We start from the raw sequence: 26,811 nt of genomic DNA on the forward strand, positions 1-26,811 counted from the left end.
AGAAGTCTCTTAGACTCTCCTCAGTGTTTTTCTTTTTTTCTTTGTTCTTTTCTGTAGCAGTGATTTCCATCACCCTGTCTTCCACCTCACTTACTCGTTCTTCTGCCTCTGTTAACCTGCTATTGGTTCCTTCTAGATTATTTTTCATTTCAGCTATCACACTATTCATTTTCCTTTTCAAATCCTCTAGCTCTTTGTTAAACATTCTTTTTTAAGTTTTCAATCAGTGTCTCCATTCTTTTTCCAAGACTTTGGATCATCTTTCCTATTATCACTCTGAATTCTTTGTCAGGTCCAATTGCCTATCTCCTCATCATTTAGTGGTTTTTATGTATTCCTGTCTTGTTCCTTTGTCTAAAGGATACTTCTTTGGTATTTCATAGTGTTTACTTTTCTGTTAATTGTCCCCTGAAGTTAGAATGTAGATGTTGAAGCAGATGCCCAGTCCTGGAGTTCTCAGGGGTGGTAGTGGTTCATGTGCACCACTTTGCTGAGTAGGCTTTAGGGACTGTTCTCTGTAGAGATGGGAGCATGTTCCACTGCTTTGCTGGCATTCTCCTTGCTTGGCCACCCTAGGGCTCTCTTTCTAAAGTCTCAAGGGTGGGGGCGTCTCCCTAATTGTCACTCACAGGCTGTCTCTGTAGCTGTAGGATGTGTTTCTGGCAGTCCCTCCCCCTTCCTTGCTGCTGGTAGTACTCTCTGCAGTCCTGCAGATTGAGATTGCAATCCCAATCTTTCTCCACTCTTTCTCAGTGGAAAGAGTGCCATTGACATAAGCCTTCACAGGGCCACTGGCTGGGGTCCTGTATCTTGTGCTTTTCCCTAGTTGGGCAGCGCACAACTCCATCAGAAAGCGAGCACCACCACCAGCAGCTTTTCTGGCGCTGCCCTGCTGGTCGGAGCCCCTGCAGATTCTCTGGGTGGAGCCAAATCACCTGTGTTTTCCCTGCTCTCTCAGGGGATGAGCACCACCATGGCTGGCAGCTCTTCTGGTGCAGGTTGGACTCTACTAGTGCGGGGCCCCCAGCAGCAGGAACCAGGAACTTGTGTTATTCTTCCAGGCAGTTACTCCACCTGCTCCAAGAAGTCTGTAGCCCTAAGGGCAGGGCTGCTTCCCAGCCATTGCCAACCACTACTGCCAAGTGGTTCCTGAGCTGAGGCAAGGAGTGTCCTGCAGCTTGAGAAAGTGGGCTTAGGGAACAAAGCTGTAGTGGTGGATCCCGCCCCTTCCTTCTAACACCTCCAAACAATGGCATCTAGTCTCCAAACCCAACTGGGTTGCCTCTGCTTAGATGCTCTCCATTGTGGTTGCCCCATACTCTAGTCCCTCCAGGTGGTTTCTGCATGTCCAACCCCTTTTCTTCCCCACGTAACTGCCCCCAGCTCCCTCTTTGGGTCTGATCTCTAAGGCCAAAGTTTTAGTTCCCAACACCTGCTGGCACCCGCCTACAGATGCCTGTTGCAATAGCACTGACCATTTGTGGAGGTCTGTTTCCTTCTTAACTGCTTCAGACCATTCAGAGCTCCTCCTCTGTTTTTGGCTGATCTCATCTCTGGTGGGGAAAATTCCCAGAGTGCAGAAGCTATTCCTCCTTCTAGCTCCCTCCTGGGAGGGCAGGTCCCATCTCATTTCCTTTTCATTCTTTTTTCTCTTACTCTTTGTCTTTCTTGTGTTCTAATGTTTTTCTTGCTCTATCATAATCTTGGGGTCTTTTTCAGGTTTTCACAAATTTCCTGTGCAAATAGTTCCACATATAGTTGTATTTTCAATGTATTTGTGGGAGTATATGAGCCTTATGTCCTGTTACTCCACCATCTTACTTCCCCTCTCACAATTAAGTAAAATTTAAAATTCAGTTCGTTGATCACACTAGCCCCATTCCAAATGCTGATTAGCAATGTGTGGCTAGTGATGATCATATTGCAGAGCACAGAAGCAAAATATCTTCATCACTGCAGAAAGTAATATTGGACAGTGTTGCTATAAATTTTTAGAATGAATAAAACATTCTGAGTAAATCTGATCTGCAGAATTTTTTTAATTTAATTTTACTGGAGTGTGGTTGACTTACAATGTTGCACTAGTTTCAGGTGCACAGCAAAGTGAATCAGTCATACATACAAACATATCCATTCTTTTTCCCAGAAAGATTATTACAAACTATTGAGATTTTCCAACACTATACAGTAGGTTCTCACTGTAGAATTTTAGAAGTAAGTGTCCATTCAACATGGCTCACTGAGTCAAACTGGGAAACAGCCTCTTTTCTCCACTCCTACTTTAAAAACATAGAAATTCAAAAAAAATTTTTGTTTTAAATGTATATCCAAGTTCAAAGCCAAACAACAGAAATCCCCAGGTGCCAGAAATAAATAAGAAACTCAACATCAACAGCTGTGTGGAAGCTACAGCCAAAGATTACGAGTGCGTGTGTATCAGTTCTGAGTCAGGAATAAGTACTAGGCCACACATGTACACAATGAGCTACCTGCATAAAGCCTCACAGGAGAAAAAGCCACATGATTTGTGAGACTTAACTAACTGCTGATCCTGGAACTCAGTAAATTCCTGCCTAGAAGAAGAGTAAAGATCAGAAAAAGTGGATGCTCAAGCACTGTTAACAACCACCACCACCACAACTGAACAAACAAAAGGAAATAACAATGTTGAAACAGAAGTAACATCTAACTTGGTATAAAGGTCTACAAAAAGATTATACTACAGGATAAATTTTAAAAGCTTTCCCATGGGCATCAGAAATAAGACACTACAGTCATTCAGCATAATAACAGAGGTCCTAGCCAAAGTATTACAAGGAAAGTCATAGGTATAAGGACCAGAAAGAAAGAGATGAAATAAATTATGTGGACATGGTAGAATTGCCCATGTAGAAAAACCAAGAGGATCTGCAGAAATGTCATTGGAAGTAACAACAAATTTCAGCAAGGTTGCTGGATATAAGATAGAAATAGAAAAATCAAAAGCATTTCTATATGCAAGAAATACTTGATTAGAAAATATAATAGGCAAAATTACCATTAAATGTCACAACACACACACACACAAATCAGCTAACTAAGAATAACACTTTAAAAAAAAAAAAGATGTTAAGCAGGATTATTTATGAAGAAAATTATAAAACATTATGAAAGGATGTGAAAGTCAATCTGTGGAGCTCCTATCATGGCTCAGTGGTTAAGGAATTCGACTAGGAATCATGAGGTTGCGGGTTCAATCCCTGACGTTGCTCAGTGGGTTAAGGATCTGGTGTTGATGTGAGCTGTAGTGTAGGTCACGGATGTGGCTCAGATCCCCTGTTGCTGTGGCTCTGGCGTAGGCCAGCGGATACAGCTCTGATTAGACCCCTAGCCTGGGAAATCTCCACATGCCACAGGAGCAGCCCTAGAAAAGGCAAAAGACCAAAAAAAAAAAAAAAAGTCAATCTGATGAAAATGTTCTGAAACTTGCTTATGGTGATGATTGCATAAGTTTACTAAACATTATTGAGTTGTATACTTGAAATGAGTGAATTTTCTGCTTTGTAAATTATAATTTTATAAGCTTTCTTTAAAACAGACATGAAAAACATTTATAGATGGGAAGGCTCCATATCAAAGATGTCAATTCCCCAAAATTAATCTATAATTCATTGTCATTCCAATCCAAATCTCAATAAAATCTTCCGTGAAATCACAAAAATTTTAAACTCACTTGGAAAATCACAAGTCCAAGACTAGCTAAGACAATCCTGAAAGAAAACAAGAGCAACTTGTCCTACCAGATAAAGACATATTTTAAAGCTATAATAATTTTGAAACAGTAGCTTCATCATAAGTACAAAGTTGCCAAGAAACAGACCTGGTCACATATAGGAACTTGATATATGATAGGGACGGGATTAAGATGGTGGAATAGAAGGACTGGAGCTCACCTTCTCTCCTAAAAACAACAAAATTCACAACTAAAGGCTGAGCATTCTTCACCCAAATGCACTGGAAACCTTAAAAAATGTATCCTACTCCAGAAGAAAAAGAGGAAGACACATCAAGAGGTAGAAGGGGTGATTTCGTGATATAATCAACCCCATACCTCTGGGTGGGCAGCTCCACAGAATGGAAACTAACTGGTTCACAGAGACTCACCTACAGGAGTGAGAGTTCTGAGTCACACATCAAACTCTCATGTGTGGGGATCTGGCACAGGAAGAAAGAGCCCCGGAGCATCTGGCACTGAAGGCCAGTGGACCTTGTGTGCAGGAACTCCATGGTACTGGGGGAAACAGAGACCCCATTCTTAAAAGGTGCAAACGGACTTTCACGTGCACGGGGTGCCAGGGCAGAGCAAAGTCTCCATGGGAATCTGAGTCAAATCTGACTGAAGTTCTTGGAGGACAACCTGGGAAAAGAGGGGTGAACATGGCTTGTTGTGAGGGAAGGACATTGGAAGCAAAGCTCTCGGGAGTATTCAGCAGCTGTGCCTTTCTCTGGAGGTGGCCATTTTGGGAAAATCTGACCCCACCCATCAGTCAGTGCTGAGAAGGCCCAGGGCAAACAACAACCCAGGTGGGATCACAGCCCCGCCTTTCAGTAAACACGCTACCTAAAGACCCTTCAGGCACACAACTGCTTCTAATCCCATCCAGAGACTAATTGCCACCCACCAGAGGGATTAGAACATGCTCCAACAAGCAGTGGGCATCAGCCCCTCTAATCAGGAAGCCTACAGCAAGCCCCCCACTCTGACTTCAGCCACAGGGGGGCAGACAACAGACGTAAGAGAGGCTTTAACTCTATTATCTGTAAGAAGGTCACCACACCAAAAACCTATAAAAATGAAAAGACAGAGAACTATAACTCAGATGAGGGAGAAAGGAAAAATCCCAGAAAATCAGCTAAGCCATGAGGAGATTCTCAGCCTCCAAGAAAAAGACTTTAGACTGCTGATGCTGAAGAAGATGAAAGACATTGGAAATAAACTGGAGGCAAAGATGGATAACTTACAGGAAACACTGAGCAAAGAGATACAAGATATAAAACTTAAACAAGAAGAGATGCAAAATACAATAACTTAAACAAAAAATTCGCTAGAAGCAGCCAACAGCAGAATACAGGAGGCAGAAGAATGAATAAGCAAGGTAAAGGACAGATTAGTGGAACTCACAGATGCAGAACAGAAAAGAGAAAAAAGATTCAAAAGAAATGAAGAGAGTCTCAGAGAACTCTGGGACAATGTTAAACGCACCAACATCCCTATCATAGGGATGCCAGAAGGAGAAAAGAGAGAGAAGGAGACAGAAAAAATATTTCAAGAGATAATAGCCGAAAACTTCCCTAACATGGAGAAGGAATCACTCACTCAAATCCAGGAAGCACAACAAGTACCATATAAAATAAACCCAAGGAGGAACACCCCAAGACACATATTAATCAAACTGACCAAAATTAAAGACAAAGAGAAAATCTTGAAAGCAGCTAGGGAAAAGAAACAAGTAACATACAAGGGAACCCCAATAAGCCTATTGGCAGATTTTTCAACAGAAACTCTGCAGGCCAGAAGGCAGTGGCATGATATACTCAACGTGATGAAAGGAAAAAACCTCCAACCAAGATTACATTACCCAACAAGGCTCTCATTCAGATTTTAAGGAGAAATCAAAACCTTCACAGATAAGCAAAAGCTGAGAGAATTCAACAACACCAAACAAGGCTTACAATAAATACTAAAGGAACTTCTCTAGGCAGAAAAGAACAAGAGAAGAAGGAAAGGAAAAAGAGCAACAAAAACAAATCCGAAGGAATTAATAAAATGGCAATAACAACATACATATCAATAATTACCTTAAATGTTAATGGACTAAATGTGCCAACCAAAAGACATAGACTGGATGAATGGATACAAAAACATACCCATATATATGCTGTCTTCAAGAGACCCATTTCAATTTTAGGGACACATACAAATTGAAAGTGAGAGGATGGAAGGAAATATTTCATGCAAACGGGGATCAAACGAAAGCTGGAGGAGCAATACTCATATCAGACAAAATAGACTTTAAAATGAAGAATATTTTCAGGGACAAAGAAGGACATTACAAAATGATCAAACGATCAATCCAAGAGGAAGATATAACAATTTTAAATATCTACACACCCAACAGAGGTTCACCACAATATACAAGGCAACTGCTAACAATCTTAAAAGGACAAATCGACAATAACACAATCATAGTGGGGGACTTTACTCCCCACTAACAGCAATGGAGAGATCATCCAGACAGAAAATCAATAGGGAAACACAGGCCCTGAATAAAGCTTTACACCAGATGGACTTAATAGATATTTATAGGACATTTCATCCAAAAGCAACAGAATACACATTCTTCTCAAGTGCACATGGAACATTCTCTAAGATTGACCATATTCTGGGCTACAAATCCAACCTCGGTAACTTTTAAGAAAACTGAAATCATATCAAGCATCTTTTCCGACCACAATGCTATACAACTGGAAATCAACAAGAAAAAAACTGCAAAAAACACAAACACCTAGAGACTCAACAACATGCTACTAAACAACCAATGGATCACTGAAGAAATCAAAGAGGAAGTTAAAAAAAACCTAGCAGCAAATGACAACGAAGATACGACACTCCAAAACCTATGGGATGCAGCAAAAGCCGTTCTAAGAGGAAAGTTTACAGCAATACAAGCCCACCTCAGGAAACAAGAAACAGCTCAAATCTACAAGCTAACTTTACATCTAAAGCAGCTTGAGAGAGAAGAACAGACAAGACCTAAAGTTAGTAGAAGGAAAGAAATCATGAAGATCAGAGCAGAAATCAATGAAATAGAAACAAAGAAAATCATAGAAAAGATCAATGAAACGAAAAGCTAGTTCTTTGAGAAGATCAACAAAATTGATAAACCCCTAGCCAGACTTATCAAGCAAAAAAGAGAGAGAACTCAAATCAATAAAATTAGAAATGAAAAAGGAGAAGTAACAACGGACACCACAGAAATACAAAGGATCATAAGAGACTACTATATGCAACTATATGCCAATAAAACAGAAAACCTAGAAGAAATGGACCAATTCTTAGAAAGGTACAATCTTCCAAGACTAAACCAAGATGAAATAGAAAAGGACGAATGGACCAGTCACAAGAACTGAAATTGAAACTGTGATTAAAACACTTCCAATAAACAGAAGTCCAGGACCAGATGGCTTCACAGGCGAATTCTATCAAACATTTAGAGAAGAGCTAACACCTCTCCTTCTAAAACTATTTCAAAAAATTGCAGAGGAAGGGATATTCCCAAACTCATTCTATGAGGCCACCATCACCCTGATACCAAAACCAGACAAAGATACCAGAAAAAAGAAAACTACAGGCCAATTTCACTGATGAACATAGATTCAAAAATCCTGAACAAAATACAAGCAAACCACATCCAACAATACATTTAAAGGATTGTATATCATGATCAAGTGGGATTTACCCCAGGGATGCAAGGGTTTTTCAATATCTGCAAATCCATCAGTGTGATACACCACATTAACAAACTGAAGAATAAAAATCATATGGTCTGCTCAATAGACGTAGAAAAAACTTTTGACAAAATCCAACACCCCTTTCTGATTAAAACAAAACCCTTCAGAAAGTGGACATAATGGGAACCTATCAACACAACAAAGGCCATATATGACAAACCCACAGGTAACATCATTCTCAATGGTGAAAAGCTAAAAGAATTCCCACCGAGATCAGGAACAAGACAAGGATGTCCACTCTCACCACTACTCTTCAACATAGTTCTGGAAGTCCTAGCCACAGCAATCAGAGAAGTAAAACAAATAAAAGGAATCCAAATTGGAAAGGAAGAAGTAAAACTATCGCTATTTGCAGATGACATGATACTATACCTAGAGAATCCTAAAGACTCTACCAGAAAACTGTTAGAGCTCATCCACAAATTTGGCAAAGTCACAGGATACAAAATAAATACACAGAAATCAACGGCATTTCTACCACTAACAATGAAAGAGCAGAAAAGGAAATTAGGGAAGCAATCTCATTTACCATCACATCCAAAAGCATAAAATACCTAGGAGTAAACCTACCTAAAGAAACAAAAGACCTGTACTCTGAAAACTATAAGACACTGATGAAAGAAGTCAAAGATGACACAAATAGATGGAAAGACATACCATGCTTGTGGATTGGAAGAGTTAATATTATCAAAATGACTATACTACCTAAAGCAATCTACAGATTCAATGCAATCCCTATCAAATTACCAAGGACATTTTTCACAGAACTTGAACAAAATATTTTAAAGTTTGTTTGGAAGTACAAAAGACCCAGAATAATCAAAGGCATCATGAAAAAGAAAAATGGAGCTGGAGTTATCAGGCTCCCAGAGTTCAGATTATACTACAAAGCAACAATCATCAAAACCGCATGGTACTGGCACAAAGACAGAAATATAGATCAGTGGAACAGGATGGAAAGCCCAGAATTAAACCTATGCACCTACAGTCAACTCATCTATGACAAAGGAGGCAAGGATATACAACAGAGAAATAACAGCTTGTTCAATAAGTGGTGCTGGGAAAACTGGACAGCCACATGGAAAAGAATGAAATTAGAACACTCCCTAACACCATACACAAAAATACACTCCAAATGGATTAAAGACCTAGATATAAGACCAGACACTATCAAACTCCTAGAGGAAAACATAGGCCAAACACTCTCTGACATGAACGACAGCAACATCTTCTCAGATCCACCTCAGAGTAATGACAATAAAAACAAAAATAAACAAATGGGACTCAACCAAACTTCAAAGTTTCTGTACAGCAAAGGAAATCCTAAACAAAATGAAAAGACAACCCACAGAATGGGAGAAAATCTTTGCAAATGAACCAGCTGACAAGGGATTCATCTCCAAAATTTATAAACACCTTCTGCAGCTCTATACTAAAAAAAAAAAAAAAAAAAAAAACCAAACAACCCCATCAAGAAATGGTCAGAAGATCTAAATAGACAGTTCTCCCAAGAAGACATACAGATGGCCAAAAACACATGAAAAGATGTTCAACATCACTCATTATTAGAGAAATGCAAATTAAAACCACCATGAGGTACCACCTTACACCAGCCAGAATGGCCATCATCAAAAAGTCTACAAACAAGAAATGCTGGAGAGGATGTGGAGGAAAAGGAACCCTAGTGCACTGCTGGTGGGATTGTAAATTGGTGCAACCACTGTGGAAAACAGTATGGAGGTGCCTCAGAAAACTCAAAATAGAACTACCAGTTGATCCAGCAATCCCACTTCTGGGCATCTATCCAGAGAAAACCACGACTCACAAAGACACACGTACTCCATTGTTCATTGCAGCACTACTTACAATAGCCAAGACATGGAAACCACCTAAATGTCCATCGACGGAGGAGTGGATCCAGAAGATGTAGTACATATACACAATGGAATATTACTCAGCCATTAAAATGAACGAAATAAGGGCATATTTAGCAACATGGATGGACCTAGAAATGATCATGCTGAGTGAAGTCAGCCATACAATGAGACACCAACATCCAATGCTTTCACTGACATGTGGAATCTGAAAAAAGGACAGACGGAACTTCTTTGCAGAACAGATGCTGACTCACAGTCACTGAAAAACTTACCATCTCCGGAGGAGACAGTTTGGGGAGTGGGGGGATGTGCTTGGGCTGTGGGATGGAAATCCTGTGAAATCAGATTGTTATGATCATTACACAACTACAGATGTGATAAATTCATTTCAGTAATAATAAAAACAAAAAAATTAAAAAATAATAAAATTTTAAAAAAGAAATTAATATATGATAGAAGTATCATTAAAATTAGTAAGGAAGGCATGAAGTATTCAATAAAAGACATTATAGCATCTGGCTTTCCAGCTGGAAAATAAAGTTAGATGACATCACATGCAAAAAAAAAATGCAAATACATTACAGACTTGGAATATAAAAAACTATTCAAAGAAAATATAGGGAGTTCCCGTCGTGGCGCAGTGGTTAACAAATCCGACTAGGAACCATGGGGTTGCGGGTTCGGTCCCTGCCCCTGCTCAGTGGGTTAACGATCCGGCTTTGCCGTGAGCTGTGGTGTAGGTTGCAGACGCGGCTCGGATCCCACGTTGCTGTGGCTCTGGCGTAGGCCAGTGGCTACAGCTCTGATTAGACCCCTAGCCTGGGAACCTCCATATGCCACGGGAGTGGCCCCAAAAAATAGCAAAAAGATTAAAAAAAAAAAAAAGAAAATATAAAAGAACATCTTAAAAGTGTCCATGTTAATAAGTGTTTTTAAAATGCAAAAAAGTAGAAATTATAAAGGAAAAGCATGGATACATTTTACTTAATCAAACAAAAACTTGTATATACTAAAAGATAAAGTAGCAGACTGAGAGAAGTGTATTTGTTATACATATAATATATAATATATAAAATATAATATATAATATATAAAAGCCAAGAATCCAGAATACACAGACCTATAAAATCAGTAAGAAAAAGACAAAAGAAAGATAAACAAAGGGTGAAAATGGAAAGAAAACCTAAATGATTAACATAAGAAAACATCTCACTTGTGTTCAATGAAATACAAATTAATACCACAATAGGATATCAAACATGCAAAGTTTAAAAACAAAACAATGACAGAAAGGGCATGAGGATACTGAAGTATTGTACTTAAGAGAATAACTTGGAAACATTGAAAATGAATAAACTCTAATCTATTCATTCAGCTTCTATTTCTTCTAGAAACTTTTGCACATGGACAATAAGGGTGTACCTATAATGGTATAACAATCTGTATTAGTAAAAATTTGATATACTCTAAAACACCCATTAATGTAGAATAAATAAATAACATGGGGTTCTGAATAACATACAGCAGTTATGTTCCATGTTATTAAAAACAACTTAAGGAATGGTATACACAGTAGGAAAGTACTCATGCAAATTTCCAAAACAAAAAAGTAATACTATATTTGTTCATAAACACATAGTAAAAATATAAATTACAGCCTGATAGGATGCACTCAAAATTAACAACAATGGTTGTTTCTGGAGAGAGAAAAATGTTTCTGGAGAAAGAAAGAAACGGAACTGAAGAAAGCGACAAAGCAGACAGGACTGTAATTTTAAAGACTCATAGAATTCTATTTAATTCTAATAAATTGTAAGAAGATGTTGGAGGAGTAAGCTGTTGTACATACCTTCTCCCACAAACGCATCAAAAAAACACATTTACATGTAGAACGATTCACAGAGAACATCTAACCACTGGCAGAAGAACTTAAATCTCCAAAAACAGGAAGAAACCCTTGACATAACTGGGTAGAAAAAAAAAAGAAAGAAAAGAGAGAGAGAGAGAAGAAATCAGGACAGGACTAGCATTCACGAGAGGGATCTGTGAAAGACAAAAGGAATCCACATCCTGAGAAGCCACCTAACTGATGGGAGATCAGCTGAGACAGAGAGACCTCAAACTCTCCAAGAAAAGCACAGGAGTAGGACTGAGAAGGGCAAGGCAGAGTGAGAGCTGCACAGATCGTCTGCAGCACCAACCCGGACACCACAACCTGAGACACTCGGGTCAGGGCTGGGCACTGAGTCTCAGGGAGGTCAGTTCTGGGGAGAGGACAAGGATTGGCTACATGGAGAAAGCCTGAGGGGCTAAGAAGCAGTATGCCACAGAATGGGGAGTACAATGCCACAGCCAAGGGAACCCAGGACGAGGTCTGGACCCTCAGGAGAAGCAAGGCACCATTGGGGAGGGTAAGAGGAGGAGAGGCAGACTGCCATAGGAATCTTTGTACATGTGTGGGCTCTCAGAGGTTGAGGTACCTCTGGCACAGGCTACAGGTAGGGCGAAGCAACTTTCTGGGGCTATGGGAGACCAGGCACTTCTCATGCAGGTTATGAGTGGCCAGGCACTTCATGTGTGGGCTAAGGGCAGCAGGAGGCTAAGCACAACTCAGTGCCTCTTGCAGTGGGGCCAAACCACAGCAGTCAACTCAGAAACCAGAGGGAGACGTGGCCTGCTACCACTAGGGGTCTGTGAACAGGCTCCACCTGCAGACCCAATCACCTCAGAGATCAGCAAAAAAAGAGTGCTGTAACTGAGCACCACCTGTTGTTGCTCTCGCTCCCCTGGGAACACATCCACCCTGCTGCTGTTACTGCCAAATGCTCTGGGCAGCATCCACATAATTGATCACTGTTACTTCCCAGGATGCTGCAACTAGGAGCAGCCCGTGCAGCACCTCCTGCATGAAGGAACTAAGTGGGACAGGATGCTTGTTGCATGTCTACAGGTGGAAGGGCAAACCACTGCAGTTATCTCTGACTCCAGAGGTGGGTATGGCCTGCCACCATAAGGGGTCCATGAACAGGCACCACTTGTGGCCCCAATAACCTCAGAGGGCACCACAGAGGAGGGCATTGTGACCAAACAGCACCTGTTGTTGCTCTTACTCCCCTGGGAACTCACAGACCCTGCCATTGCCACTGCCAAATTTTCTGGGCACCTCCTAAATCTGCCTAAGGCTCCGTACCACTTCCCAGTGCCCTGCAACTAGGAGTAGCTTGCACCACCTTCCTGCAGGTCTTTGTTACTGTCAAGAGCCCAGCAACCAGCACTGACTACTAGCCCTACCCACTGCCTCCTTCTCCCTGGAAACACACTCAGCACCCTGGGGATAACAGCCTGCTCACACTGAAGAAAGAGACAGCAAATATCCAAATGCCCACGCCAAAAATAAATAGTAACAGCCTACCAAATACCAAGGGGCACCCCTGCATAGAAATAGCCCTCCAAGACTACGATTTGGTTTCCCTAAACTCACAGAGAAAGAAAAATATAAGCAAGATGGAGAAGCTCAGGAAAAATTCCCAGTTAAAAGAAGAGGAGAATTCACCTGAAACAACAAAAATGAAACAGAATTCTGCAGCCTAATAGACACTGAATTCAAAAGAGAGATCATGAAAATATTGAAGGAATTAAGGGTGAATATGAAGGAATTAAGAGCATATATAAACAGTAAAAATGCACACTACTTTAAAAAGGAAATAGAAAATATAAGGCAGAACCAAGAATAATGACAAAATTCATTTGCAGAGACACAAACTGAGTTAAAGCCACTAAAGAGGAGAATGAATAATGCAAAGGAACAAATTAGTGATTTGGAAGATAGAATAACGGAAATCACCCAATCAGGATGGCAGAATGAAAACCAAATTAAGAAAAAAAAACATGAAAACAATATAAGAGATCTATGGCATAATATAGAACAGGCCAATGTATGCATAATAAGGATTCCAGAAGGAGAAGAAAAAGAAAAGGGGATTGGAAATATTTTCGAAGAAATTATGTCTGAAAAGTTTCCAAATCTAAAGGAAACAGATGTCAATATACAGGAAACACAGAGGGCCCCAAACAAGTTGAACCCAAACAGGCCCACAACAAGATATATTATAATAAAAATGGCAAAAGTTAGAGATAAAGAGAGGATTCTAAAGGCAGCAAGAGAAACACAAAGTATTAATTACAAGGGAACCCCCATAAAGTTATCAGCTGATTCTCTATAGAAACACTACAGGCCAGAAGAGACTGGCAAGATATATTCAAAGTTCTACAAGGGGAATGTTTACAGCCTAGAATACTCTACCCAGCAAGGCTATCATTTAAAATAGAAGGAGAAATAAAGAATTTCTCCAACAAACAAAAACTAAAAGAGTATAGCAACACTAAACCCATTCTAAAAGAAATATTGAAATGGTTTCTCTAAATAAAAAAAAAGTAAGAAATAGGATGGAGGAAATCACAACTGGGAAGCAACCACTTAAATAAGACAGTATACAGATCTAAAAATTAAATAAAAAAAAAACCTAATGTAAAAGTGACAAACACAAGGAACAGCAAAAGGACAAACATGAAGATATTAAAAAAAGACATCAAAATCATAAAATGTGGGGAAGGATCATTTTTTTTTAATAATGTGTTTGAGCCTATATGACTATCAGGCTAAATCAAGCAGATATAGGAAGGGATTAACATACTTAAAAAACAGGGCAATCATAAATCAAAACCAAACATTACACTCACAAAAACTAAAAAGAAAAGTACTCGGGCATAAAATAAATGGAAATCAGCCAACCAAAACAAGAAAGAAACAAAAGAGAAACATAGAATCAAGTGGAAAAGAAGGTTTAAAATGGCCATAAATATGTATTTAGCAATAATTACCTTAAATGTCAATGGACTGATTGAGTCAATCAAAAGACACAGAGTGGCAGATTGGATAAAAAAGCAAAAGCCTACAATAGGCTGTCTACAGGAGACTTACCTTAGGGCAAAGGAGACATGAAGATTAAAAGTGGTGGGATGGAAAAAAGCTATTTCAGGCCAATGGACAAGACAGGAAAGCAGGAGTTGCAATACTCAGACAAAATATACTTTAAAACAAAGGCCATAAAGAAAGACAAAAAAGGAAACTATTTAATCATAAAAGGATCGATTCAAGAAGAGGATATTATAGTCGTCAATGCCCCTAATATAGGAGCACCCAGATACATATAATAAGTATTAACAGACATAAAAGGAGAAATTGATAGGAATACCATGATAGTAGAAGACTTTAACATCCCACTCACATTGATGGACAGACCCTCTAGACAGAAAATCAATTAGGCAACAGAGATCCTAAATGACACAATAGAAAAATTAGACTTAATTGACATTTTCAGGACATTACATCCAAAAAAATTAGAATACACAGTCTTCTCAAGTGCACATGGAACATTCCCAAGGATTTACCACATACTGGAGCACAAAACTAACCTCCACAAATTTAAGATTATAGAAATTATTTCAAGTATCTTCTCTGACCACAATGCCATGAAACCAGAAATCAACCACAGGAAAAGAAATGAGAAAAAACTAATTACATGGAGACTAAACAACATGCTACTAAAAAACCAATGGGTCAATGAGGAAATCAAAAGGGAAATTAAAAAATATCTCAAGACAAATGATAATGAAAACACAATCATTCAAAATCCACGGGATGCCACAAAAGCAGTGTTTAGAGAGAAGTTCATAGTGAAACAGGCCTTCCTCAAAAAAGAAGAAAAATCTCAAATTGACAACTTAACCCACCACCTAAAAGAATTAGGAAAAGAACAAACAAAACCCAGTCAGCAGAAGGAAGGAAATTATGAAGAGCAGAGAGGAAATCAATAAAACAGAGATTCAAAAAACAATAGGAAAAAAAAATCAATAAAACTAAGAGCTGGTTCTTTGACAGGGTCAACAAAATTGACAAATCTTTGGCCAGACTTGCCAAGAAGAGTAAAGAAAAAACCCAAATAAACAAAATAAGAAATGAAAAAGGAGAAATCCCAAAGGATACTGCAGAAATACAAACAACCATAGAATACTATGAACAATTATACGCCAACAAATTTGACAACCTAGAAAAAGTGGACAACTTTCTAGAGATAGCACACCAAAACTGAATCAAGAAGAAATAGATCAATTGAACACACTGATAACTAGAAAAGAAAATGAGCATGTAAAAAAAAACTCCCCCACAAACAGGACCAGATGGCTTCACAGGTTGAATTCCACCAAATATACAAAGAAGAACTTATACCCATCCTCCTTAAACTTTTTCAAAAGACTGAAGAAGGAACATTCCCAAAGACATTCTATGATGCCACCATCACCCTAATACCAAAACCAAAGATACTACCAAAAAAGAAAATTATAAGCCAATATATTTGATGAATATAGACACAAAAATTCTCAACAAAATTTTAGCCAACTGAATCCAACAACATATAAAAAATATACACCATGACTAAGTGGGATTCATTTCAGGTTTAAAGGTTCAAAATATGCCAAATCAATCAATGTCATACTCCACATCAACAAAGAAAAGTTAAAAACCACATGATCATCTCGATAGATGCAGAAAAAATATTTGACAAAGTCCAACATCCATTCATGATAAAAACTCTTACCAAAGTGAGTATAGAGGGATCATACCTTAACATAATAAAAACCATTTATAACAAACCTACAGCAAATATAATACTCAATGGAAAAAGATGAAAGACTTCCCACTAAAATCAGGAACAAGACAAGGATGCCCACTCTCACCACTTTTATTCAACACAGTACTGGAAGCCCTAGCCACAGCAATCAAACAAATAAAAGAAATAAAATTTATCCAAATTGGAAGAGAAGAGGTAAAATTGTCACTGGATGCAGATGACGTGATACTATATATAGAAAACCCTAAGGACTCAACACAAAAATTACTCCAACTAATCAACGAATTCAGCAATGTAGCAGGATACAGGATTAATATTGAGAAGTCAGTTGCATTTCTGTATACTAACAATGAAATATTAGAAATGGAATATGAAATACAATACCTTTTAAAACCACAACCAAGGAGTTCCTGTCGTGCCTGGAGTTCCCAACATGGCTCACTGGTTAAGGAATCCAACTAGTATCCATGAGGATGCAGGTTCAATCCCCAGCCTCACTCAGTGGGTTAAGGACCCAGTATTGTCATGAGCTGTGATGTAGGTTGCATACGTGGCTCAGATCCCACATTGCTGTGGCTGTAGCATAGGCCGACAGCTACAGCTGCAATTCAACCCCTAGCCTGGGAACCTCCATATGCCGTGGGTGTAGCCCTAGAAAGACAAAAAAAGGAAAAAAAATGAAATAAAATCACAACCAAAAAAATTAAATACCTGGGAATAAACCTGACCAAGAAGGTGAAATACTTACATGCTGAGAACTATAAAATATTAATCAAGGAAATTAAAGAGGATTCAAAGAAATGGAAATATATTCCATGTTCCTGGGTTGGAAAAATTAATATTGCAAAAATGGCCATACTACCCAAAGCAATCTACAGATTCGATGCAATCCCTGTCAAATTACCCATGACATTTTTCACAGAACTACAACAAACAATCCAAAAATTTATATGGAACCATATAAGACCCAGAATTGCCAAAGCAATACTGAAGAACAAAAACCAAGCAGGAGGCATAACTCTCCCAGACTTCGGACAACACGACAAAGCCACAGTCATCAAGACAGTGTGGTACTGGTACCAAAACAGACATACAGAACAATGGAATACAATAGAGAACCTAGAAATAAACCCAGACACCTACAGTCAAATAATCTTCGACAAAGGGGGCAAGAATATAAAATGGGAGTTCCCGTCATGGCGCAGTGGTTAACGAATCCGACTAGGAACCATGAGGTTGCGGGTTCGGTCCCTGCCCTTGCTCAGTGGGTTAACGATCCGGCGTTGCCGTGAGCTGTGGTGTAGGTTGCAGACGCGGCTCGGATCCCGCGTTGCTGTGGCTCTGGCGTAGGCTGGTGGCTACAGCTCCAATTCAACCCCTAGCCTGGGAACCTCCATATGCCGCGGGAGCAGCCCAAGAAATAGCAACAACAACAACAACAAAAGACAAAAAAAGACAAAAGACAAAAAAAAAAAAAAAAGAATATAAAATGGGAAAAAGATAGTCTTTTCAGTAATTTCTGCTGGGAAAACTGGACAGCTGCATGTAAATCAATCACACTCACACCATGCACAAAAATAAACTCAAAACGGCTTAGAGACTTAAACGTAAGACAAGACACTGTCATACTCCTAGAAGAGAACACAGGCAAAACACTCTCTGACCTTACAAATGTTTTCTTAGGTAAGTCTCCAGGGCAACAGAAGTAAAAGCAAAAATTAACCAATGAGTCTTAACCAAACTGACAAGCTTTTGCACTAAAAGGAAACCATATAAAATATAAAAGAAAACCTACAGAATGGGAAAACATAGTTTCAAAAGATGCAACTGACAAAAGCTTAATCTCTAAAATGTACGAACAACGTATACAACTCAACAGTAAAAAACCCAACAACCCAATTGAAAAGTGGGCAAAAGACCCGAACAGACATTTCTCCAAAGAAGACATACAGATGGCCAACAAGCGTATGAAAAAATGCTCAACATCATTGATCATTAGAGGAATGTAAATCAAAACTACTATGAGGTACCACCTCACACCAGTCAGAATGGTTATCATTAGTAAGTCAACAAATAACAAATGCTGGAGAGGGTTGGAAAAAAGGGTACTCTCCCACACTGTTGGTGGGAATGTACAACCACTATGGAAAACAGTGTGGAGATAGCTAACAAAATTATGGAAAACAGTATGGAGATAGCTAACAAAACTAAATATAGAACTACCACATGACCCAGCAATCCCACTCTTGGGCATAGATTTGGACAAAACTTTCCTTGAAAAAGACGCATGCACCCGTATGTTCACTGCAGCACTATTCACAATAGCCAAGACATGGAAACAACCTAAATGTCTATCAACAGATGAATGGATTAAGAAGATGTGGTATATATACACAATGAAATACTACTCAGCCATAAAAAATAACAAAGTAATGCCATTTGCAGCAACATGAATGGAACTAGAGACTCTCATTCTGAGTGAAGTAGGTCAGAAAGAGAAAGACAAATACCATATGGTATCACTTATATCTGAATCTAATGTACAGCACAAATAAACCTTCCCACAGAAAAGAAATTCATGGACTTGGAGAACAGACTTGTGGTTGCCAAGGCGGAGGAGCTGGGATAAGGACAGACTGGGAATATGGGGTTAATAGATGCAAACTACTGCATTTGGAATGAATAAGCAATGGCACTGGGAACTGTATCTAGTCACTTATGATGGAGATGAGGGAGGATAATGTGAGAAAAAGAATATATATATATATATATATGTACATATATATGTATGACTGGGTCACTTTGCTATACATAGAAAAATTGACAGAACACTATAAGCCAACTACAGTGGAAAAAATATTTTAAAATAAAATGAAATATAAATAAATTTTAAAACATCAAACAAAAATAAAATATAGATGTCTATTTATTCTGAGCTGAGTACACAAGTATTTATTATATTATTCCCTGTAATTTAACACTTGAAACACATGCTTGCTAAATGTAACTACTGTTTCACTTACAATGAAATCTCGAACACTGACTATAAAGAAATTTCAGTTCCTGTCATGGCTCAGCGGTAACAAACCTGACTAGTATCCATAAGGACTTGGGTTCGATCCCTGGCCTCACTCAGTGGGTTAAGGATCCGGCCTTGCATAAGCTATGGTGTAGGTCACAGAGGCAGTGCAGATCCCAAGCTGCTGTACCTGTGGTGTAGGCCGGCAACTACAGCTCTCATTTGACCCTAGCCTGGGAACTTCCATACACCATGGGTGCAGCCCTAAAAAGATTAAAAAAAAAAAGAAAGAAAGAAAAAAGAAAAAAAAAGAAATTTCATCCCAGGGTTCCTCAAGAATTAGGAAATGATACTTCATTTTATAGTGAAAACTGGGACTCAGTTTTTTTTGTTTTCCAAGAAAGCTAGCCATATGATCAGAGTTCATGTTTCCATATTGACTGTATGGCAAATAGTGGTTAAGGATAGCCTATTTAATAATAAAGTATGGATTGTCTGGGAATTAAGAAGTCATGCTAGTTTAATCAAGTTTATTCCTAACACAAAGTATATAAACAATTAAATAAGAGTGTCTGTTGATTACATTTTAACAACTCATGTTGTGCAGCTTATGTCTTGATTCTACTTTCAAAACTCTCAGCAGAGCACACATACCAATGGCATTGTTCAGCATATACTCCTCTCTGAAAAAATCTTGAACCATCTTTGGGTTTGTCTTTGTATTTTCTGAGATCACTACAAGAAAAAAAAGAAAAAAAAGATCATAAATCCACACACACAAAAAGTGTTTTCCAGTAAATACAGCCAAATAGAATAAATTTAAAATACTGTGATTATCAATCCGTACCAGAAGGTTCTAGAAGGTTCTGAAGTTGCCCATGCCACAGACACATTATGGTTAGCCCCAGATCCAGAGTCCAGTCAAAACTTCAAGGCAGGAGTTCCCATCGTGGCTCAGTGATTAACGAACCTGCCTAGGAACCATTAGGTTGCGGGATCGATCCCTGCCCTTGCTCAGTGGGTTAAGGATCTGGCATTGCCATGAGCTGTGGTGTACGTTGCAGACACAGCTCGGATCCCGCATTGCTGTGGCTGTGGTGTAGGCTGGCGGCTACAGCTCCGATTCAACTCCTAGCCTGGGAACCTCCATATACTGCAGGAGTGGCCCAAGAAATGGCAAAACAAACAAACAAACAACAACAACAAAAAAAAATTAAGGCAAAAATTCTTAATCAAAACCTCTCACAAAGTGTTATCCTTACATTAGAAATCATGTATTGCTACAAAACGCATTTTCTTTTGACTATTTTCTGTAGAACCTTAACAAACACTGGCTGGATACACATCTTAATTCAAAGTACATTATACACATACAAAGAAATATATGTGGGTACCATACATTTTGAAGACTGCAGCTTTGTAGTATAGTCTGAAGTCAGGGAGCCTGATTCCTCCAGCTCCATTTTTCTTTCTCAGGATGTCTTTGGCTATTCTGGGTCTTTTGTGCTTCCAAAGTTTAAAATACTTTGTTCAAAGTCTGTGAAAAATGTCCTTGGGAATTTGATAGGGATTGCATTAAATCTGTGGATTGCCTTGGGTAGTATAGTCATTTTGGTAATACTGATTCTTCAAATCCAAGAGCATGGTATGTCTTTTCATCTGTTTGTGTCATCCTTGATTTCTTTCATTAACGTCTTAATAGTTTTTAGGGTATAGGTCTTTTGTCTCTTTAGGTAGGTTTATTCCTAAATATTTTATTCCTTTTGATGTGATGTGGAACAGGATAGAAAGCTCAGAATTAAACCCATGCACCTACAGCCAACAAAGGAGGCAAGAATATACAATGGAGAAAAGACAGCCCGTTCAATAAGTGGTGCTGGGAAAACTGGACAGCCACATGGAAAAGAATGAAATTAGAACACTTCCTAACACCCTACACAAACATAAACTCCAAATGGATTAAAGACCAAGATATAAGACTGGATACTATAAAACTCTTAGAGGAAAACATAGGCCAAACACTCTCCAACATAAACCATAGCAGTATCTTTTCAGATCCACCTCCTAGAGTAATAACAATAAAAACAAAAATAGGAGTTCCCGTCGTGGCGCAGTGGTTAACGAATCCAACTAGGAACCATGAGGTGGCGAGTTCGATTCCTGCCCTTGCTCAGTGGGTTAACGATCCGGCGTTGCTGTGAGCTGTGATGTAGGTGGCAGACACGGCTCGGATCCTGCGTTGCTGTGCCTCTGGCGTAGGCTGGTGGCTACAGCTCCAATTAGACCCCTAGCCTGGGAACCTCCATATGCCGCGGGAGCAGCCCAAGAAATGCCAAAAAAAAAAAGACAAAAAAAAAAAAAAAGAAATCCCTTAAGCACCTTCAATGGAATGGCCCTGACTGTTATAGAAAATTTACAGGGGGGAAAAACTCATCCCTTCCCAAATGAATAGTTTTCAAAAATTACTTGGGGTGGGATTTGAAAAAATAAAATAAAATAAAAACAAAAATAAACAAATGGGACTTAATTAAACTTAAAAGTTTCTGCACAGCAAAAGAAACCCTAAACAAACCAAAAACACAACCCATAAAATGGGAGAAAATATTTGCAAATGAATCGACTGACAAGGGATTTATCTCCAAAATTTATAAACAACTTCTGCAGTTCAATACTAAAACAAAAAACAGTAGGAGAGAGGACAAGACGGCGGAGGAGTAGGGGGACATGCTCGCCCTCTCCCACAAACACAAGAAAAAAAGCACATCTACAGAATAAATGACTCGCACAGAACAGCAACCAATCGCTGGCAGAGGAACCTAAACCCCAATAACGGCAAGAAGTTCGTGACATTACTGGGCAGAACGGGAGAAAAGAGGAGAGTGAGAGAAGGTGAATCCGAGTGGGGTGGGTGCTCCCGAAAGGGAACTGCGGAGGAAAAAGGGATCCCACACCCTGGAAAGTCACCTACTCGGGGGAAAGATCAAACGAACTGGAGGAATCTCCAGATGCAGAGAAGACTGTAGCAGTAAGTTGGAGTACGGAAAAGCCGATCAAGAACCCAACGGACCATCTGAACTACGGGCACAGTCACCAAAAATTGAGACGCCTGGGTGGGGGCTGGGCACCAAGACCTCGCCTCCGAAGGTTAGTCCCCGAGAAAGGGCCGGGGGACGCCTGGGTGGGGGCTGGGCACCGAGACCTCGCCTCCGAAGGATAGTCCCGAGAAAGGGCCAGGGGATGCCTGGGTGGGGGCTGGGCACCGAGACCTCGCCTCCGAAGGTTAGTCCCTGAGAAAGGGCTGGGGGACGCCTGGGTGGGGGCTGGGCACCAAGACCTCGGCCCCAGACGTTAGTCCCCGAGATCGGGCTGGGGGGGCGGGGCAGAGCGGAAACTGCTTGGGAGGTCTAGAAACCAGTTGATGGGGCAGAGACTGCCTGGGAGACTAGAAAACAAAGCTGTCACAGAGGAAGGGAGCAATACACTAGGGGCGGGGAAGTGGAAAGCCGCATCAGAGGGAACCTGGGAGAAGAGCCTGGTCTGCGCCCACGCTGGGGAGGGGGGAGAAGAAGAGGTAGGTCCCCATAGAATACACCCCACGCCACAGCAAGCTTACAGGTCCGCTAGCTAGCTGAAAGCTGTGCTTCCCAGTGCATCCCCTCCCCCAGCCCCCGCCACCCCCTACGTTCTCGCCGAACCTGGGGCTGCCTGCCATCCGGGAGGGCTGGCCTCAACAATTGCCTGAAGCCTACCACCACAGGGGCTGTCCCTGCACAGGCCTGCTTGCCCTTTGGAGGGGCTATACTTCCGCACAGCAGCACCAAACACCACCAGCCCCCAAGAAAAGGCCTGCAGCCCAGAAAAGCTAGGAAAAGCCTAGCCAGGCCGTGAATAGATCTGCCTAATTCTCGGACGGTTTTTCTGAGTCGGGCTGCCCCAGGGAGGAGCCTCTTGGGTTTCCAGTGGCCCTGCTACCCGCCCAAGCCCCCAGGGGGTGCCGAGACCTAGTGGACCAGCTGCATAGGACTGCCAGCTCCAGGCAGGAACCCCTGCAGCCCAGAAAAGCTGCAACAAGCTTGGTCGAGCTGGGAAAAGATCTCAGACGGTCTTTCTGAGTCGGGCTGCCCTGGGGAGGAGCCTCTTGGGTTTTCAGCGGCCCTGCTGGCCACCCAAGCCCCCAAGGGGTGCCCCACTCCCATGGAATAGCTGCTCAGCACGACCAGCCCCCTGGAGGAGTCCCTGCAGCCCAGAAAAGCTGCAACAAGCTTGGCCAGACTGTGAAAAGATTCGCCTACATTCTCAGGCCATCCTTCTGAGTTGGGCTGCCCTAGGGAAGAGCTTCTTAGGTTCTCAGTGACCCAGATAGCTGCTCCAGACCCCAGGGGGTGCTGCACTCCTGAGGAACAGCTGCCCAACACTGCCAACCCCCTGCAAGAACCCCACAGCCTAAAAACACCAGAGCAAGCTCTGCATGACCAAGTGAAATCTGCTACCATCGTGGTGTGGACCTCCCAGTCCTGTCTGCCCTCAGGAAGCCCTCCTTTGCTTCAAAGAAGCACTGTTAGCCCCATCAACACTCCAGAAAAGCCACACTGCCTCAAAAAAGATTGACCAACAACACCAGCCCTCAGGAAATATTCCATGGCAGTGACAAGGCAAACACTGCCCGATCACAGAGAGTACAACTCCCTCAGGAGAAAGAAAACAACAAGCAAGATGAAGAAGCTGAGAAACCACCCCCAGTCAAACCAACAGGAGAACTCACCTAAAACAGTCAACAATGAAACAGATCTCTGCAGTCTGAGGGACCTGGAGTTCAAAAGAGAAATAGTGAAAATACTGAAGGAATTAAGAGAAGATATGAACAGTAATGCAGATACCCTCAGAAAGGAGCTAGAAAATATAAGGAGGAGCCAAGAAAAACTAGAACATTCATTTGCAGAGATGTAAACTGAACTAGGGGCAGTAAAAACCAGAATGAATAATGCAGAAGAACGAATCAGTGATATGGAAGATAGAATAATGGAAATCACTCAATCCGGTCAACAGACAGAAAACCAAATCAAAAACTGGAAAGCAATATAAGAGACCTATGGGATGATATAAAGCGGGCCAATCTACGCATAATAGGAATTCCAGAAGGAGTAGAAAAAGATAAAGGGATGGAAAATATATTTGAAGAAATTATCGATGGAAACTTCCCAAATCTAAAAGATACTGGGTTCAAGATACAAGAAGCACAGAGGGCCCCAAACAAACTGAACCCAAACAGACCCACACCAAGACACATCATAATAAAAATGGCAAAAGTTAGTGATAAAGAGAGGATCCTAAAGGCAGCAAGAGAAAAACAGAATGTTACCTACAAGGGAACCCCCATAAGAATATCAGCGGATTTCTCTACAGAAACACTACAGGCCTGGAGGGAATGGCAAGAGATATTTAAAGTGCTAAAAGGAAAAAACATGCAACCTAGAATACTCTATCCAGCAAGAATATCATTTAAAATAGAAGGGGAAATAAAAATTTTTTCCAACAAACAAAAACTTAAAGAATACAGCAACACAAAACCCAGGTTAAAGGAAATATTGAAAGAGCTTCTCTAAACCAAAAAGAAAGGAAGGAAAGGGAAGAAAAAAGAAAAGAAAAAAAGAAGAAGAAGAAGAGGAAGAACTAGGACTGAGGAAACCACAATCAGAGAGCAGTCACTCAAATAAGCCAGCATAACGATTTAATCATGAACATGCTTCAAACAAAATAAAATTAAAAAGAAAAAAATTAAAAAGTCATCAAAACCATAAAAAGTGGGTAAGGGATGTTAGGAAGTAAATAACGCTTTTTGTTTGTTTGTATGTTTCTCTTCTTAATTTTAATATAGTAATGAAGCGTTTGAACTTACAGGACCATCAGGCTAAAACGCACAATTATGGGAAGGGGTTAGCATACTTAAAAAACAGGGCAACCACAAAAAAAATAAATAAATAAACTCAAGCAGATAATAACAGGAGACCATCCAACCAAAAAAAAAAAAAAGAAAGGAAGAATGGAGAACCACAGAATCAACTGGAACTCAAGGTTAAAATGGCAATAAATAATCATCTATCAATTATCACCTTAAATGTCAATGGACTGAATGCCCCAATCAAAAGACACCGAGTGGCTGAGTGGATAAAAAGGCAAAAACCTTCAATATGCTGCCTACAAAAACTCACCTAAGGACAAAAGATACATATAGATTGAAAGTGAAAGGGTGGGGAAAAATATTTCACGCCAATAGACATGACAGAAAAGGCAGGAGTCGCAACGCTCATATCAGACAAAATAGACTTTAAAACAAAAGACATAAAGAAAGACAAAGAAGGACACTATTTAATGATTAAGGGATCCATCCAAGGAGAGGATGTTACTATTGTCAACATATATGCCCCAAAAACAGGAGCACCCAGATACCTACAACAAATATTAACAGACATAAAGGGAGATATTGATGAGAATACAATCATAGTAGGAGACCTTAATACCATCCTCACATCAATGGACAGATCCTCTAGACAGAAAACCAATAAAGCAACAGAGATCCTAAAGGAAACAATAGAAAAGTTAGACTTCATTGATATCTTCAGGACACTACATCCAAAAAAATCAGAATACACATTCTTCTCAAATGCTCATGGAACATTCTCAAGAAGCGACCACATATTGGGACACAAAGCGAATCTCAATAAATTTAGGAGCATAGAAATTATCTCAAGTATCTTCTCTGACCACAATGCCATGAAATTAAAAATCAACCATGGGAAAAGGAAAGAGAAAAAACCTACTACATGGAGACTAAACAACATGCTACTAAAAAACCAATGGGTCAATGAGGAAATCAAGAAGGAAATTTAAAACTACCTTGAAACAAATGATAATGAAGACACAACCTCTCAAAATCTATGGGATGCTGTGAAAGCAGTGCTCAGAGGGAAATTTATAGCAATACAGGCCTTTCTCAAAAAAGAAGAAAGATCCCAAATGGACAACTTAACCCTCCACCTAAATGAATTAGAAAAAGAAGAACAAAAAAGTCCTAAAGTCAGCAGAAGGAAGGAAATTATAAAGATCAAAGAAGAAATCAATAAAATAGAGACTCAAAAAACAATAGAGAAAATTAATAAAACCAAGAGCTGGTTCTTTGAAAAGGTGAACAAAATTGACAAAGCCCTGGCCAGACTCACTAAAAAGAGGAGAGAAAGAACCCAAATCACCAAAATTATAAATGAAAAAGGAGAAATCACAATGGATACAGCAGAAATACAAAAAACCATAAGAGAATACTATGAACAACTGTATGGCAACAAGTTTGACAATCTGGAAGAAATGGATAATTTTCTAGAATCTTACAGCCTGCCAAAACTGAATCAAGTAGAAACAGACCAACTGAACAGACCGATCACTAGAAATGAAATTGAAGAGGTCATAAAATCACTCCCTACAAATAAAAGTCCAGGACCAGATGGCTTCACAGGTGAATTTTATCAAACATATAAAGAGGAATTGGTGCCCATCCTCCTGAAACTCTTTCAAAAGGTTGAAGAAGAAGGAAGACTCCCAAAGACATTCTATGATGCCACCATCACCCTCATTCCAAAACCAGGCAGAGATACCACCAAAAAAGAAAACTATCGCCCAA

The 26,811-nt window shown here is 40.0% G+C and overlaps 1 protein-coding gene across 2 annotated transcripts in view; it reads right to left on the reverse strand.

Annotated features, from left to right (window-relative positions):
• Positions 1-26,811, reverse strand: part of HIBCH (3-hydroxyisobutyryl-CoA hydrolase) — a 143,873-nt gene that overhangs the window by 89,858 nt on the left and 27,204 nt on the right. For both annotated transcript variants that reach the window (XM_084999209.1, XM_084999210.1), the window contains exon 5: positions 19,794-19,874. In XM_084999209.1, coding sequence (XP_084855335.1) covers positions 19,794-19,874 — 81 coding nt within the window. The remainder of the gene's footprint in view (positions 1-19,793; positions 19,875-26,811) is intronic.

Source organism: Sus scrofa, chromosome 15 (genome assembly GCF_054392235.1).
Source record: "Sus scrofa isolate SSC_HxYL_T2T_F1_AM1 chromosome 15, Sscrofa_HxYL_maternal_Yorkshire_Landrace_v2.0, whole genome shotgun sequence".
NCBI lineage: Eukaryota > Metazoa > Chordata > Mammalia > Artiodactyla > Suidae > Sus > Sus scrofa.